This window comes from Dermochelys coriacea, chromosome 22, assembly GCF_009764565.3.
Source record: "Dermochelys coriacea isolate rDerCor1 chromosome 22, rDerCor1.pri.v4, whole genome shotgun sequence".
Taxonomy (NCBI): domain Eukaryota; kingdom Metazoa; phylum Chordata; order Testudines; family Dermochelyidae; genus Dermochelys; species Dermochelys coriacea.
Genome location: NC_050089.1, coordinates 18,227,662 through 18,245,498, shown reverse-complemented (window position 1 = coordinate 18,245,498; position 17,837 = coordinate 18,227,662). Strand labels below are relative to the sequence as shown.

General features: G+C 51.1%; 1 protein-coding gene across 29 annotated transcripts in view; it reads right to left on the bottom strand.

Annotated features, from left to right (window-relative positions):
* PHLDB1 (pleckstrin homology like domain family B member 1) overlaps window positions 1-17,837 on the bottom strand; it is a 121,566-nt gene that overhangs the window by 36,860 nt on the left and 66,869 nt on the right. For 28 of the 29 annotated variants that reach the window (XR_006276634.1, XM_043500879.1, XM_043500901.1 and 25 more), the window contains one exon: window positions 7,767-9,265. Coding sequence is in view for 28 of the 29 variants with exons in the window: in XM_043500879.1 (XP_043356814.1) it covers window positions 7,767-9,265 (1,499 nt within the window). In the remaining variant the exon portion in view is untranslated. Of the gene's footprint in view, window positions 1-7,766; window positions 9,266-12,038; window positions 12,061-17,837 lie in introns of those variants that run through there. The other variant, XM_043500903.1, reaches the window with a different exon arrangement.

Here is a 17,837-nt window from a genome sequence, read left to right as displayed (position 1 = left end):
CTGCTGGCTTGAGGAGTCACTCTGACTATGCTCAGGACCAGAGACAAGGGGCCCCAGCATAAGGAAATAGCCTGGAACAAATCTCCCCAGGCCGCTGCAAGGGCACGGGGCAGAGTCTGGGCATACATGAGAAAGTGGTACTGGGTTAGCTTAAATTGTTTGTTAAGCCCATTTAGCTGAACTGGAGCAGGCCAGTGTGGATGCTCTGACTGCCATTTAGCTTAAATTGATTCCTAAGCAACTAAAGCTAAACAGAACTAAGTTTGGTTTAAAGCCAAAATAAGACTAAAGCACTTCAGTTGAACCAATTGCCTGTTGGTGCCAGGGGCTGTTTCAAGAGCAGGGCTTCTCCCAGGACTTGGATTTGTATCAAGACATTACTGGCCAGAAGGGCACCTGGAGATATTGAATGAGCTGTGAAGCTCAATCTGAGCTTCATGCCTTGGCCACTGAGACAGTTCAGCAGCACAGCTTCACATAGCCCAGAGGGAGGCACCCAGAGTCCTCCTCTCCACTGGATGGGTGTGGAGCCAGACTGCCTATCCCTGGAGTGGGGATTGAAGGAGATATAGAAGCAGCCTACACTGCTTTCAGTGGAGCCCATCCAGCTGCTCCAGGACATTTGAGGAGGGGAAAAGGAAAACAAGGAAACCCCAACAAATGTCTCGTCCTCTTCGAATCCCACCAGCAAATCAACCCAGACACAGCATCCCACCTGCTTCTGGGGCAGCTGCTTCTCCAACAACCAGAGGAAGGGTTTGCTTCTGCCAGCTCCCTCCAGAATCACTGATTCCACAGCATTCTCCCTCCCATGATCTGAGCTCCCAGGGTCTGGCAGCATTTGCTTCCCACCAGGGTAGGAAACCAAGCGGAAGCCGGTGCCATATTATTAAGGGGATGTTCTCAGGACAAAAGTCATACTCACACAGCAGGGATTTATCTACATTGCTAGTCACCCTGGGGAGCAGAATACATGGACCCATACCCTTCCCCACCTCTCTCTGCAGCGTCCAAGATCACCTACAGTGTCTCAAGCTCTAGTACTCTGCTGCAAATCACACCCCATATGGGACCCCCCATTTACAAAAGGCAAGCAATCCCCTCCCCCAAAGGAGAACCAGCACAGGGACAAAACAGACATGCCAAGACCAATCATTTCCTAATCACAGTGAAGTGTTCAACCCCTGGTAGATCATGAGGGGCAGGACCGTGCCTCTCCAAGGCCCCATGAATCCCCACCTGGTGCCGAGGGACTTGGTTCTCATTCATTAACACACTCCTGGGAGGTGAGAGGACACAAGTGTCTATCTAAAAGCCTGCAGAGCTCCCCAGGTTTACCTGGGTGAACAAGTGGCCCCCGTCACTCATTAGTTACACAGCGTGCACACAACACAACCTGTCCTAACACATTCCTGCCCCCGCCCATCCCCTATGCCAGATGTTGCTCACTGACACTCCTGACTCTGGGCCAGAGTACAGTGCTATTACTCACTCCAATGTACAGGAAGGGCAGGGAAGGGTGTGTTTGAATCACTTGTTTCATACAGGTTAACATGGCCACACACCAGGCCCAAGGAAGTTCTGGGAGATGATCCCAGAACTTCAGGTTCTAAGTGCCCTGCTGTAACCACTAATCCATGTTCTCTCCCTAACTGGTACCCACCCCCACTGCAAGGAACCACCAGCCACACGGCACTTGTCTAGTATGCAGGGGACCAGGCTACCCCTTGAGTTGCTTTCCCAAGCAGCCCTACCCAACCAAAAGTGCCTGCAACCCCTTGTTACCACTCTCCAAGACCTGACAATCCCAATCCCAGGAATTTATTCCAAAAAGTTTTCAGCCTCTACTGCTTCCCAACAGGCTGCTCCCATCACCTGCCTGGGCGCATGAGTGACCACCAGCTTTCCCGACGCCAGTGCTGTGATGTGAATCAGTGGCAGGAGACTGCTAAGGAAGCAAGAATAGCTGTGTGTGCATATACACATATGCAGACACAAACTCACAACCCTGACCAGCTCAGTCTCACAGCCAGTCTCAACTGGTCTGGGAAGCCAGTGGCTTGATGGACCCACAGAGATACGGGTCACATGCCACAAAGGGTGCTGCCAACAATTAAACAGCTCTGCAAGTTGAGATGAAGTCTCTGAAGAACCCAGATGGCAGACACTGGGCCTTGACAGCTTTTGGGAAAGGGATGAAAATCAAGGACTGATTGTACAGCAGCAGGCACCACACATAGCATGAGAGGGACAATGAAGACCGACCTCCATCCCACAGCTCTGCCAATGCCCTCAGTACAAACCTGCAGCCCCCTGCTATTCCAGTCCTGGGCCACTGTTGAACAATGACTGACAGGCCACAGAGCAGAGTGAGTTTAGTTTTGAAATAGCACAGCCGCGCAAGCACCCACTCCGCTCCAAGTGCATTCCCAGCCCAGGTAGAGCGAGGGAGGAGAATGGGGCAAAGGTCTGGGCAGAGCAATGAAAGAAAGGGAAACAAAAGAAAGCCGGGGTAGTGGTGCACAAAAAGCCTTGCAGCAGCCTTTCCAATCTGCACTGACCCTGGCTAGAGACCGAGGGGGTGAACTGCAGCAGCCACAAAAGAAGTGCTCCCCATGGCTCAAAGGGATTCAGCACCCAGCTCACAGCTGCTCCTGCTAGCCCCACCTCCACATAACCTCCTCCCCACAGGTCCACATACTCACAGAGGGATCCAGCCCCACTTTCATGGTCCATCGGATGTTCCTGCAGGGAAGCAATTCACTTTCACCCTCTCGCCCACCTGGATTCAGCACCACTCCATGCAGGGTGCCAAGCTGCTGCCCCGTGGGAGACACGTGACCGGCTGGGAGTCAGAGATAGACTAATTACATAGACTACAGCTCCAGGCTGGAGAGCTGCATGGCTCTCCATGCACACTACACAGGGCTATTTCTGGACGGTGAATCAGGCAGTGTGAGTGAAAACTGCAGCTCCAGCCTGAGTCAGTTCTGAGTAAACAGGACTCCCTCCCCCACCCCAGCCAGATGCAGCCTGGGAAAAAGGATCCCCCATCCTCCTCTGAGCCTGGGTGAGGAGAATTATGGTCTTGTGGTTATAACACAGGACAGAGTCAGGACACCCAGTTGTATCAAAGGTTTCAGAGTAGCAGCCGTGTTAGTCTGTATTCGCAAAAAGAAAAGGAGTACTTGTGGCACCTTAGAGACTAACAAATTTATTAGAGCATAAGCTTTCGTGAGCTACAGCTCACTTCATCGGATGCATTTACAGACACCTGGGTTCTATTCCCAGCTGTGCCACTGACACGCTGCATGACCTTTGGCAAGATATACACCCTCCCTGTGCAATGGCGGTTGATGATCCTGACCTGACTGGGATGGGAGAGGCTGAGACAGGCTGGGAGACCCAGGGGGCAAGCACTGCAGGGGGCAAAGGACATTCAAGAGAGGGGGTGAGTGTGGGCTCCACCTGTGGGCCAGGTCAGCTTCCTGTTGGGGGAACAGTGGGGATGGCCTCAGACAGAAAGGCCCTCGATAAAAGAGGGGGATAGTCACCTCAGGAACCCAGTGCCTGGCTGCCCCCTCCACAGCCTCACCCTGGGAAGCCTGCACCAGGCACCTCATGGCCCCTTGCACTGCGCTGGCCACCAGAAGGATTCACAAGGGGGGGGGCAAGGGCAGCCTGCCAGGCTCTGACACCTAGCCCAGCAGACCCCATTCTTGCTTAGTCCTGAGGGATTACTATAGCAAAGATGATTAATAATATTGGGGGTGGATGTCCAGGCCCAAGCACAGCCTGGCCTTTGGCTCAGGCAGAGCCCCAACCAAGCTGGACTGCCCCAGACATTCCTGTGCTCCATTGCGGTGGATTCACAGGGCTGTAGGTGCTTTCAGAACCACCTCCCTTTCATTCTGGGGACCAGACTGCTGAGGGCAAGGGCACAACATCAGCTTCCCGCTCAGCCAAGAGACACAGAAGGGGCTGGGTTGGGAAGCCAGGCCCCATGTTTGGAGTGGGTTAAATCTGAATATTCTAAGAAAATGGGGTGCATCCCTCTGACAATAGTCCCACAGCAAATTCCCAGCACCCACCTGGCCCTTTTCCCCCTCGGCCCAGCTGCCTGTGGAATCCCAGGCTCCCAGTCCAGCCTTGCTCAGAGTGGAAAGTCTCCCCCTATAGCTGGAGCAGATAAAGTGCCCAGAGGCTCTCGCTCTCCTGCTAGGAGGGACAGGGATATGCAGGAGCAACCTTCCCATCCTGTCTGTGAGGTACCTATCTCACCCGTTATGCCTCCTCCCACAACCTGATGCCTCCAGCCACTGCCTGAGGGTTTATGCACTCCCCAGCCCTACAGTGACCATCAACCCACAGGTCCAGAGAGAACAGGCGGGAGAGTCAGGCTCTCCCCAATGTAGACTCTGAAGAGAGCAAGACAGCACATAAACGAGGGCGCGTTAAACCTCCAGCTGGCACCATGCCGCAGTGTTCACTATCCCCAAAGCAGGAACACCCATGGGTAGCTGAGCCATGGCATAAGTCTCTCCTGGGCTGGCATAATGAGGTACTGTGGGATGGAAGGACCATTCTCAGGGATGAGTTTTTAGGGCTGGAATGGGCCCCTAGCATGGAAGGGAGGGGAAATCGGGGTCTTACTGCAGTGCACAGAATAGAGAGGGTGATGATACCCTGCACCAATCCAGGAAGCGGACACCCACCCTATTCCTTCCATGTTGGGTGTGGAGAGACTCTCTTACACTCCACGCCATAGCTCTGAGCCTGAGCACCTAGGAAAGGGACTGACTGCCACTTGCCAAAGCACAACAGCCTGAGCCAGACATTAAGGAGTAGAACTACTCCCTGGCCATCCCCCAGCCTTGGGCGCAGCCAGACAGCAAGCCTGGATCATGCTAGTCAGGGACAGCTAACACTTCGACCCCAGACCCAGGCCCTCTGCCTCATATACTTGTCCCAATTCTGAAGCCAGACCTGTCTCCAAACCCTACGCTCCCCTGGGAACCCTTTACCTTAAAGAAAGGGATCCCAGGCACTGAGCCCTTTGTCTTAGTCAAATCCTACCCTTGCAGTCTGAGGCCATGGACAGGGAGGTGAGCTGTGCTCCCCTGTCCCCAAGCACATGGCTGGGTGCTGGACAGCCTCCTGGGAATACAGACCAGACACTCCATGAGCTCTCACAAAGGACAGCTCAACTGCCAGCCACCATCTTCGGTGGTTTTGGCCCTGGCTGCAGCAGTGACCCCCTAAGGTAAGCAGTGCAGTCAATAGATGCCTCCCTGATCCCATTACCTGTGCAGAGACTTCTGCCCAGCAACTACCATCTGGCTTGCCCCAGCACACCACCTGGTAGCAAAGGGAGGGGTTTTGCTACACAATCTCTTTGAACCACCCTGGACTGGCCCTCTTTATTGGCTATGCACAGACAAAGGAAGAGACAGATGCACTAGGCAAACTCCACCCTTCTCCCAAGCCAGGCAGCTGCCTAGTCTATAAAAACTCTGTCTACCATGGCCTAAATATGGGGCCTAAGTGCCTGCAAGACCTCCCATCTGCCAGGACCCTTGGAACATTATCTGCACAATACATGCAATGCAATTAAAAGGGCCCAGGCAGCTAACTACTTTGGCAGAAAGCTGAAGTCCCAGTCCGGCATCCCCCAGAGAGCATACGGTCAAATCCTGAGGGCCTACATTTAGAGAAGAGGCCTCAAAGTCCATACAGGCCAGACTGTGCTAGTCAATACCCTGTAGGCTCACACTCCACCCTGTACATGGAGACTCAATAATACAAGCCACAGGCTCTGCAGATTTACAGTTCACCCCACATAAATGCAGATCTCTTAGCTACATAACCTGCCAGCACTGTCCTGACTTGAATCCATTAGGTTCCCTGTCCTATTATGACGGTTAATTGCATATTGGCTTCTGCATAATCCAGTATCTGTACTCAGAAAGGAGGCTCAAGTGCTTCTCCTTGTGGTAATGTCTCCAGATAAGCAAGGAGTCCAGATACTCAGAGGCCTATGCACATTATTGGTATGCAGCTGTTAGTAACTGCAGCAAAATGCACAGCAGTTTGAAAACAGTAGAATTCCAAAGCCCTTTGCAAGGATACACAAGCCCTTACTGCAACTGCCTGGGCTCCCTGGTATCTGGGTGCAGATCTGGGCTTGGAAAGAGTTAAACCCAAAACATCACCGAGGGTATAAAAAATCCCAGGTCACTGTGACAGCAAGAATGTATAGTGCCAGTGAGATGAGTGGAGAGACTAGAGAGCTCTCCAATGATGTATACACCTTCCAGTGCCATGTGCTCTGTGTACTAGTATGTGGCACAGTGGGGTCAGGCCCACAGCAGTGTGTGCAAGCAGAGGGCAGAGTCAGACTAAGGGAAGGGCTTGGCAACTGCTCCAGAACAAGGAGGATCCCAGACCCTATGCATCCTGGAGATTGTGCAAGGCCAAAGCAACCCAGTAGCCAATGCCACAAGCCCCTCTGCCATCAGCAGAGCTGCTCTCTCCCCTATCCAAGGAATAGGCTGGGCCTGTGGAGGACACTGTGGTTGGCTTCCTGCCTCCCCTTCACAAATCCCTGCTAGGCATTTGAGGGTGTCAGGGGGCCTGTAGGTCAAGTACACAAGGCAAGAGCTTTTCCAGCTTTCCCTACAAGCCTGGGGCTCAACAGTAACTACCTTACTATGACCACGAATTATGCCCCCTGCCATGGATGTGTAATGGGCGTTATAGCAGGAATTGCAGTGCTATTGCTCCTATAAAGCAGCATGCCAATTGGAGCAGAGGGGAAGGGAAAAGGGGTCTTTGCAGCCAGTGTCTCACTCGCAGCAAACACCGCTCTGACAGGGAACGAGGGCGACAGCAGCCCCCCAGGGCTCCAGCGAACTTGCCTGACACGATGTGAAACTGGAGGGGCCCAGTATTCAGTCAGCAGATGATAGCATCTGAGCTTACAGCTGTGATGAATGACCGTCAGAGACGCAGCACATTAACTCCTCAGCTGGGGATGCTGTGCTGAGAGAAGCAGGCAAGGGTCACATGCAGAGTCTCACCGAGCTGCTCAGCAGACTAATGAGTGGGGCAGCTCCTACCACTGCTGCCCCAGCTGTGGGAGGACGCAGCCAGTTGTATACAGCATGTGAATCTGAAGTGGGCAGGGCAAAAAGGACTTGGGAATCAAATCCCACAGGGAATGGATTGACCAGCACAGCTCAGACCATGTACCAAGCTAGATTGGTGTCCTGCCTCTCATGGTGCACAGAGGGGAGGCAAGACAGCCCAGCATGCAGCTGACCAACAGTACCACGTGGGATGGTGGCTCCTTTCTGACCCTCTCAATGACCAACTGATGTCCTGAGACCTGACCAACCTTAGTCTAAGTTGAAGCAACCTAGCCAGCATCACAGTAACCAGTTCCAGCAACACCAAGAGCCTCTTCCCAGCTGCTGCAAGGGGTTTGGATAAACAGGATATTCCTGAACATCCAGCGCTTTACCTACTGAGGCATTACCTGTGCTCCTCAGAATGGGCAACAGTATCAACGAGCGTGGACTAAAGAAGACCTCACTTCTCTCTCAACACCCAGTGCTCCCCCTTGCCCTAGAACTCCGCATCTATCCGTAGCGCTTCCCTAGCTATGCCCCCTCTCCAACTCCTTACCAGGCCCCACTTCCATGCCATGCCCTACCCCTCACCAGGCCCCATCCCATCCTGTCCCCATGGCATGCCATGCCTCTCACCAGGCGCTCCATCTCCTGCTCACGCAGTCGCTCCTCGCGCTGGCGTCGGTGATACTCTAGCAGGTCATCCTCATTGTCACTGATCTCAGTGATGCTGTTTTTGCGCTCCCTCGTACTCACAGGCAGCCGCAGATCTCCTGACAGCTTCCTCTGTGCCCGGGGGCTCTGACGGGGCGAGGGCACGACCAGCGACCCCAGGCTGTATGCAGGGCTGAGGGTGATGCCGAAGCTGGGCTTATGCTGGGAAGCAAGTTCTGCCTGGAAGATGGGTGAGGGGCTTCTGGTTCTCAAATTCTTCCCCGTCAAGGAGGAGGAGGAGGAGGAGAAGTCTTCATGCATCTCCAGGGGCCTGGCTGCCTTGCGCCGGATGCGAGGGCTCTCAGGAACCTCCTTGGCCAACTTGGTCTGTTGAGAGGGACTTTCTTGGGGGGTCCTTGCTTGGGGAGACAAGGCAGAGGGCAGCAGGGTTGCCCGGCGAGACAGGGAAGGGCTGAGGGGAGGCAAGTCCCTCATGCTCTCCACACTCCTTCTGCTCATTCTGGGACTCTCAGGGGGCTGCAGAGAGCGGCTGTCCTGATTGACGTGGATGAAACCTGCAGTCTCCAGGGGCTGAAAGACTCTTGCCAACACCTGCCGGGAGGGGCTGGAGGCCAGGTGCCTGTCAATGCCAGGGGGCTCCCTGCCCTCCCTAAAGGGGCTGGGTGGGCGCTCTTGAAGAGCCACCATTTTCAACCTCTGAGCAGATGGTGACTGAAATTTGGGTGCCAGCCGGGGGCTGCTGGTAGGCTGAGCCTGGGGGCTCCCTGTTACAGACACCAGGGGCATGTGCTGGTTAGGATGGCCCAGCTGTGCGCTCTCAACAGCTCTCCGGGTGCTGGAGAAGGCTGAAAGCCCAGGGCCTTCAGGGTGCAGGGCTCTCTGGCCAGGCGTGGGGCTCAGGGGAATGCCATGCACTGCCCTCTGCATCTTGGGACTCTCTGCAAATTGTGTCTCACTTGTGTCCATGGTGCTGTTCCTCAAGTCCAGGCTGGAGCCCCCACATGGAGGTGGAAGTGGCCGCTGCTGTGGGGGCTGCATTGCATGGTTGTAGCTGGAAGATCTCACTGGCACCACTGGGGGTATGGGCGGCCCCTGCTCCTGGCTACTGGGAGAGTGACTAGTGTAGCTGCCACTGCTGGCTGGGGATGAAAGCGGGGAGAAGGGTGGGGATGCATTGTCATAGCTGGAGCCCACAGACATGGCCCCAGGGCTCAAGGGTGGGGACAAGAAGTAGTGCCCACCACCATTCACCACTGAGGACACAGGGGACTGGACACTGGCAGAGAGCTTTTTCCTGGGAGAGCTCGAGTCCTCCATCACCAAAGAGTCCATGATGTCTTGCAGGTCCTTCTCGATGGAGCTGACCAGGGAGCTGTGGCTGGGCCGGGGCCTCACTCTCTGCCCCTTATGGACATCATTTAGAGACAGCTGGTGGTTGCCATTCACTAGACTGTCCGATTCTGCCAGAGGGAGAGACAGGAGCACACATTAGCCAAGGAGACAGCACCATTAACCTCACAGCCCAACCCAAGCCAAACCCCTCCACTCAATCAGGCCATGTGGGCAGAGACAGGCCAGAACCAACATGTGCCAGGGAGCAAACATTCAGCACCTGCTCCACATGAGGCAAACGGTCTGTTTCTAAGGCAGGATGGCCCAAGCACTGTCCCAGAAAGCCCCAACTGCAAGTCAGTTCTGGAGACTCCAGAGGAAAGACGACAGTGCAGGGCCTGCTCTCCAAGAGGCTGGCGATGGAGGAACCAATGGCCACCAAAGCCTGGTGGATCGGTCTGGCCTCGGTCTGTGGACCCACCTACCTCTCCTCTATATAAGAGAATCATAGAATATCAGGGTTGGAAGGGACCTCAGGAGATCATCTAGTCCAACCCCCTGCTCAAAGCAAAACCAATCCCTAACCAAATTATCCCAGCCAGGGCTTTGTCAAGCCTAACTTTAAAAACCTCCAAGGAAGGAGATTCCATCACCTCCCTAGGTAACCCATTCCAGTGCTTCACCACCCTTCTAGTGAAATAGTGTTTCCCAATATCCAACCTAAACCTCCCCCATTGCAACTTGAAACTATTACTCCTCGTTCCGTCATCTGCTACCACTGAGAATAGTCTAGATCCATCCTCTTTGAAACCCCCTTTCAGGGAGTTGAAAGCAGCTATCAAATCCCGCCTCATTCTTCTCTTCTGCAGACTAAACAATCTCAGTTCCCTCAGCCTCTCCTCATAAGTCATTTACTCCAGCCCCCTGATCATTTCTGTTGCCCTCCGCTGGACGTGTTACAATTTTTCCACATCCTTCTTGTATTGTGGAGCCCAAAACTGGACACAGGACTCCAGATGAGGCCTCACCAATGTCAAATAGAGGGGAATGATCCCGTCCCTCGATCTACTTAGCGCCTACTTATACAGCGCTAAATGCCATTAGCCTTCTTGGCAACAAGGACACACTGCTGACTCATATCCAGCTTCTTGTCCACTATAACCCCTAGGCCCTTTTCTGCAGAACTGCTGCCTAGCCATTCGGTCCCTAGTCTGTAGCAATGCATGGGATTCTTCCGTCCTAAGTGCAGGACTCTGCACTTGTCTTTGTTGAACCTCATCAGATTTCTTTTGGCCCAATCCTCTAATTTGTCTAGGTCCCTCTGTATCCTATCCCTACCCTCCAGCGTATCTACCACTCCTCCCAGTTTCGTGTCATCTGCAAACTTGCCGCGGGTGCAGTCCACGCCATCCTCCAGATCATTAATGAAGATATTGAACAAAACCGGCCCCAGGACCAACCCTTGGGGCACTCCGCTTGATACCAGCTGCCAACTAGGCATGGAGCCATTGATAGGGAACCACTATTTACGGCTACCACAGCCACCCTCACCACAGGGAAGGGACAGGAGCCAGTGTCAAATCACTGTCCTCTCCCACAGGAAACATTCCAGCAGGAAGCTGCCAGTAGGAGGCGCCCACACAAGAGATTTCCATCTCCCAATCCTCTTCCTCCTCTCCTCACTTCCCACATTACAGAATACCCCATGGAAATTCTAATTGCTCGGAACTAGCACTTTGCATTCTGGAGGAGGCCGGAGCCACACTGCAAGTGTGTGCTGCATATGCATGCTGGCTGGAATGCTAGGCACTGTAGGAAGTGGTGCCAGCAATGCAAAGGGGAACACCCACAGCTCCATTAGACAGGATAAGGGCTAGTAACCCTTCAATTTCTAAGCATGAGGACTAGGTTTCAGAAGACATTTTCCTATAGCCAGGCTATTCCATACTTAGCCATTAGAGGGATACATGCACTGCGACAACTGGAACTGGCCTCTTTGGGAGGGGACAGGAGAGGAAGCACTAGAACAGTGAGTCTCTAACTTTTGTACTGGTGACCCCTTTCACATAGCAAGCTTCTGAGTGCGACCCCCCTTATAAATTAAAAACACTTTTTTATATATTTAACACCATTATAAATGCTGGAGGCAAAGTGGGGTTTGGGGTGGAGGCTAACAGCTAGCGCATAATAACCTCACAACCCCCTGAGAGGTCCTGACCTCAGTTTGAGAACCCCTGCACTAGAAAGACACACAGTCTGAGCCAGCCTGGAAATGTCCATGCTCCTGTGAGTGCTCTTCTCCAAGCCAGTGCCACAGCATGGGGCTGTGCAGGTGCCATCTTCTGGATGTGACCCAAGCAGAGGCCCTGACTACCTGGGGCCATTAGGAGTCCAGGGCACATCTCAGAAGAAAAGGCATATTAACAACTGACCTAGCTAAATTCCACTTCCTTAAATTCCTCCTGCAGCTTCAGTCAGATAAAAGAGTCTTTTTCATCTCCTGCCTGGAGCTACTTTGTACAGAACTGCTGCTTTAGTAACAGGTCCTGGGACCTCTACTGGAGCTTTTCATTTGTGAAACTCAAGCATACAGGGCTGGCCCTGTGCTGAACAGTACCCCCAACCCTGCCCTACTCCCCCTGGGGTTCAGGTTAAGCCATGTCCTTATGAAGTATTATCATCTCCCATGCTGATCATCTCCTTGGAGCTCAGGTGCGTGGGGATTATATTCCAGTAACTATCTGGGTGTCCCACTAGCCTTATTGCCCAGGCAACTGAAATTTGATAGCTCTTTCCAGCACACAGACTGCAAAGCCCTGTGATGCTAATGCATCCTCTTTCTGGCTCTGCCTGTGGTATCACTGGCATGCTGGGAGTTGGGCAGGGAACAGCTGCACATACCTCACCTCATCCTAGAGAGATGGAACTGGCTGTTGTGTCTTCCCTGTCCACATAATAATCAGTCCCTGGGGCTGCCTGACTTTTCCTCTGGAGTCTCGTAGACAAAACTGAACCCACAGTGCAGGGAGGGGAGGGAGATGCAGCAAATGAGAGCCAACTCTAGACATGTTATGAGGTTGAGCATCTGCCTCCCACTCAGAAGGCAGGAGGAGCTGCCTCCTCCAGAACATCCTACAGCAGCAGCCAGGGTGCAGAGTACTTCCAATTTCTCTTTTCCAGATAAAATGCCACTATCCCCTACTTCTCTGAGGCCCAGAGTCAACACTCCCTTTCCTTCCCCAGCTGCAATCAGGGACACGGGAAGGAAGAACATGTAAGACCTGCAAAATCAGACATCCAGGCAGACCGAAGGGAGGGGCAGCTGCTCCCTGGGTGGGATTTGGGGATGTGGCCTCTGGGGGCTAGTCTTGGGGATTCAAAGAGTTTCAGGGACAATAAGGGGGGAAAGGGGAAGATAATTAAATGATTTGATTGAATGTCCCTTAAAAACAATTTAACTAACCAGCATGGAGCCAGCTGCTGCCATAACGTTTGCCCGGGGTCTAGAGTTTAAACTATACAACACATCTCTAAACAGGGACAAGCAGGCTGAGCTCGGGGAGGGATCATGTGTCAGCCATAAACCAGAGCAGGACACTCACTTGCCTCAGGACATGGGGGATAAATGCAAAGCGGCTCCCCCCACAGTTCCTGCCGCTTGGGTCTGAACTAACATCCCCTCCCAAAACCTCTGAAGCTGAAGTTGTGTTGACCCCCAATGCCTCAGGACCCTAGGGATCTCAGCAGGTGGCAAATGGCCAATTCCTTTGCTAAACAGGTGTGTGGTTATTGAGCAAGGAGCTGATAAACTGCAAGGTGGATTGAAGCTTCTGGCTCACATTAAACTGGCCCCGTCCACCAAGCAAGAACTATCCATGGCACAGTATCTCAAGGTCCCAAATGCTGACCTCATAGAACCCGCGCTCCCCATAGCTACATAGGCTCTGAGAAGTAATACACTCAATTAACCCTTTAAGCTCGTCCCCAGGATAGACCCGCATCAGCAGGTGAGTTTAGATGTCTTCCCTCTTTTTGAGCAAACACTGCATATGTGAGCTGGCCAAAAGCTGCCAAGTGCCTCTGCACCTCCTGAGTACCAGCTCCCCTTCCCATACACACTTTTCTGGGGTTGGGGTGAGCCAGGTCTGGAGGCAGCTCCCTCCAAGGGCAGAGCCACCTCCAAAAGCAGCAGCAGCACCATCACTCTGTGCTGCTATACCGTTCCTCAGAGCATCTCCAAACATTTTTCAAACACTAATCAATTAAGCCACAACCTCAGGGCACCTTTCCAACTCTAACGCTCCCAGCAGCAACCAGCAACCACAGCAAAGGGAAAAAAACAGCCAACTAGGTCACAATCTTCTAGGGTGCCTCCCCTCTACACACACAAGCCTTCGACTGCCTGCTGATACCCAAATGATGGACAGACCAACCTTCCTGTCTCCACGCAACTTCTACAAGGCCAATAACAGCCACTGGAGTCATTCTAGCTGTGGAGACAACATGGTCAAGTGGTTAGATCAGGATGCCTGACTCAAGAGCTCCTAGGTTCTATTCCTGGCTCTGCCACTCACCTACTGTGTGACCTTGAGCTAATCCCTTCCTCTTATAGTGCCACAGCATCCCAGTCTCTACACAGGGGGGTAACGGCACTCACTTGCGGGGTGCCAATTTCTGCTTGCAGATCTAGCTGGCCCCCCTGGATGGCCAATGCCCAACTACTTGTCTGAGCTGGCAGAAGGCTGCTGGCTGGCTTCATGGAGAAAGTATTGCTCTTGTTTGAAGCCACATAAATGTCAAGCTGAAACCAGACTGCTCTGGCCTGCTGCATTTTTCAGACACGGTTAGATCCCAGCCGGGATTGAGAGTGGCTGGGTTTTTTCCCCTTTAATAAATTAAAAGAATCATAAAGGGGAAGGATGGAAAAGCAGTCATTATACTGCCAGAGCAATAACCCAATCAGGGGCACTTATTGTCTGGCTTTCTAGAAGACTAGACAGACTCCCAGCACGAGTGGCTCACAGTGAGTGCTGAATTAATGGACAAAGCCATGGTCTCATGGCCAGTTACTGTAAGAGAAGAGATTGATTGGCAGGTTAATCTGCTCATCAGTTCCAGGCAGACCAAAGCTCAATTTATTTCCATTAAATCAGCTCTTCCGCAGATACAAGATTCCTGACAACATCTGCCTGTGGAATTATTTCATAGGAGTAAATTGATTCCTGCAGCCTCACAACCCTTGTATCATTAGCTCTATTCTGTACCTGTGTAAGTGACTTGCCCAAGGTCACAGTGCGAGGCAGTGACAGAGCTGGGAACAGAACCCACGAGTCTTGACCCTGAACTCTCATCAGCTGGAGGAGAGACATGCAAGTCTATTTCATTCAGTCAAGTATTCCTAAATCAAGAGACAATGCAAATGACTGAACAAGAAAGGGAACAGAGACAGAAGCCACACAGGAAAGACAGCACTTCCCATTTGCAACAGGCAGGCCAAGAAAACCTGACACCAACTTTCCCTTGGTAATTCCCTCTGTGCCAGTCAGCTTGCCCCATTCAGGTAACCACCAGCAATAGCCTGACAGGACTTCAAATTCTCTTGCAGCACACGCACAGGGATCTCCATACCTCAGATAAACACCGAATTCTCTGTGCTTTTCATCTGGAAGCACCGGCCTTTAGTTTCAGCTTGTGTGATCGACCAATGCTTAAAACAGCAACACACCTGTCACTGGGAAGAACAAATCAAGAACAGCAACAAGCTGGACTGTGCCAGGTCCCTGCCCAGAATGGTCACACCAGATAATATTTTGCCATAGCGACATGGGTAAAACAAAGGCAGACTCCCACCAAATTGAGAACCAGGTGCAAACTGGGAGCCACAAGGCATGGTCAGAACCCAGAAAGAAGCAACTGTGCAGTTAGCAGGATAGAGGAGAGACTGAGACACAGACACTTTCCATCCAACATCCTAAATATGAGGGAGTGCAAGGAAGAAATTTCCTCAAAAACCCAGAATCATAAGAGAGGTCTCATTGGAGAGGGACAAGGAAAATCTGCACCTGACCATGGAAGACAGAACAACACCGCAGATTCACCTGCCACCAGCTGAGAAATGACACACGCCTGGCCCTGGGGAATCAAGCCCCAGACACTGGGAGTGATCCCATCCTGAGGGGAGCAGACCTGCCTGGCAAAGACCTCAGCAACCTAGCCTTTTTTTTAAAATATAAACACTTTGCCAACACTTATACAGCCTGTCCTGCCAATAAAAGCTCATTGAATAAAATTATGTCTCGTAGACATTAAGGTCAGAAGGGACCATTATGATCATCTAATCTGACCTCCTGCACAATGCAGGCCACAGAATCTCGCCCACCTACTCCTGCAATAAACCTCTCACCTATGTCTGAGCTATTGAAGTCCTCAAATCATGGTTTAAAGACTTCAAGGTGCAGAGACTTCTCCAGCAAGTTACCCGTGCCCCATGCTACAGAGGAAGGCGAAAAACCTCCAGGGCCTCTTCCAATCTACCCTGGAGGAAAATTCCTTCCTGACCCCAAATATGGCAATCGGCTAAACCCTGAGCATATGGGCAAGATTCACCAGCCAGATACCCAGGAAAGAATTCTCTGTAGTAACTCAGATCCCATCCTATCTAACATCCCATCACAAGCCTTTGGGCCTATTTACCATGAATAGTTATAGATCAATTAATTGCCAGAATCATATTATCCCATCATACCATCTCCTCCATAAACTTACTGAGTTTAATCTTGACGCCAGATAGGTCTTTTGCCCCCACTGCTTCCCTTGGAAGGCTATTCCAGAACTTCACTCCTCTGATGGTTAGAAACCTTCATCTAATTTGAAGTCTAAACTTCTCGATGGCCAGTTTATATCCATTTGCCATTTGTTCTTGTGTCCACATTGGTACTGAGCTTAAATAATTCCTCTCCCTCTCTGGTATTTTTGAGAGAAATCATATCTCCCCTCAACCTTCTTTTGGTTAGGCTAAACAAGCCAAGCTCCTTGAGTCTCCTTTCATAAGACAGGTTTTCCATTCCTCAGATCATCCTAGTAGCCCTTCTCTGTACCTGTTCCCAGTTTGAATTCATCGTTCTTAAACATGGGAGTCCAGAACTCCACACAGTATTACAGATGAGGTCTCACCAGTGCCTTGTATAACAGTACTAACACCTCCTTATCTCTACTGGAAATACCTCTCCTGATGCATCCCAAGACCAGATTAGCTTTTTCACGGCCATATCACATTGGTGGCTCATAGTCATCCTGTGGTCAACCAATACTCCACGGTCCTTCTCCTCTTCCGTTACTTCTAATTGATGCATCCCCAGCTTATAACTAAAATTCTTGTTATTAATCCCTAAATGCATGACCTTACACTTATCACTATTACTCCAGTTTACAAGGTCATCCAGATCCTCCTGTATGATATCCTGGTCCTTCTCTAAATTGGCAATACCTCCCAGATTTATATCATCCGCAAACTTTATTAGCACACTCCCACTTTTTGTGCCGAGGTCAGTAATAAAAAGATTAAATAAGACTGGTCCCAAAACCGATCCCTGAGGAACTCCACTGATAACCTCCCTCCAGTCTGACAGTTCACATTTCAGTATGACCTGCTGTAGTCTCCCTTTTAACCAATTCCTTATCCACCTTTCAATTTTCATATTGATCCCCATCTTTTCCAATTTAACTAATAATTCCCCATGTGGCATGGTATCAAACGCCTTACTGAAATCTAGGTAAATTAGATCCACTGCGTTTTCTTTGTCTAAAAAATCTGTTACTTTCTCAAAGAAGGAGATCAGGTTGGTTTGGCACGATCTACTTTTTGTAAAAGCATGTTGTATTTTGTCCCATTTACCATTGAACTCAATGTCCTTAACTACTTGCTCCTTCAACATTTTTTCCAAGACCTTGCATATTACAGATGTCAAACTAACAGGCCTATGGTTACCCGGATCACTTTTTTTCCTTTTTTAAAAACAGGAACTATGTTAGCAATTCTCCAGTCATACGGTACAACCCCTGAGTTTACAGATTCATTAAAAATTCTTGCTAACGTGCATGCAATTTCATGTGCCAATTCCTTTAATATTCTTGAATGAAGATTATCTGGGCCCCCCCAATTTAGTCCCATTAAGCTGTCTGAGTTTCGCTTCTACCTCAGATATGGTAATATCTACCTCCATATCCTCATTTCCATTTGTCATGCTACCATTATCTCTAAGATCCTCATGAGCCTTATTAAAGACTGAGGCAAAGTATTTGTTTACATATTGGGCCATGCCTAGATTCTCCTTAACCTCCACTCCATCCTCAGTGTTTAGCGGTCCCACTTCTTCTTTCTTTGTTTTCTTATTTATATGGCTATAGAACCTTTTACTATTGGTTTTAATTCCTTCTGCAAGGTCCAACTCTACTTGACGTTTAGCCTTTCTCACCATATCCCTACATGTTCTGACCTCAATAATGTAGCTTTCCTTTCTGATCCCTCCCATCTTCCACTCCCTATATGCTTTCTGCTTTTTCTTAATCACTTCTCTGAGATGCTCGCTCATCCAGCTTGGTCTACAACTCCTGCCTATGAATTTTTTCCCCTTTCTTGGGATGCAGGCTTCTGATCGCTTCTGCAGCTATGACTTGAAGTAATCCCAGGCCTCTCTGCCT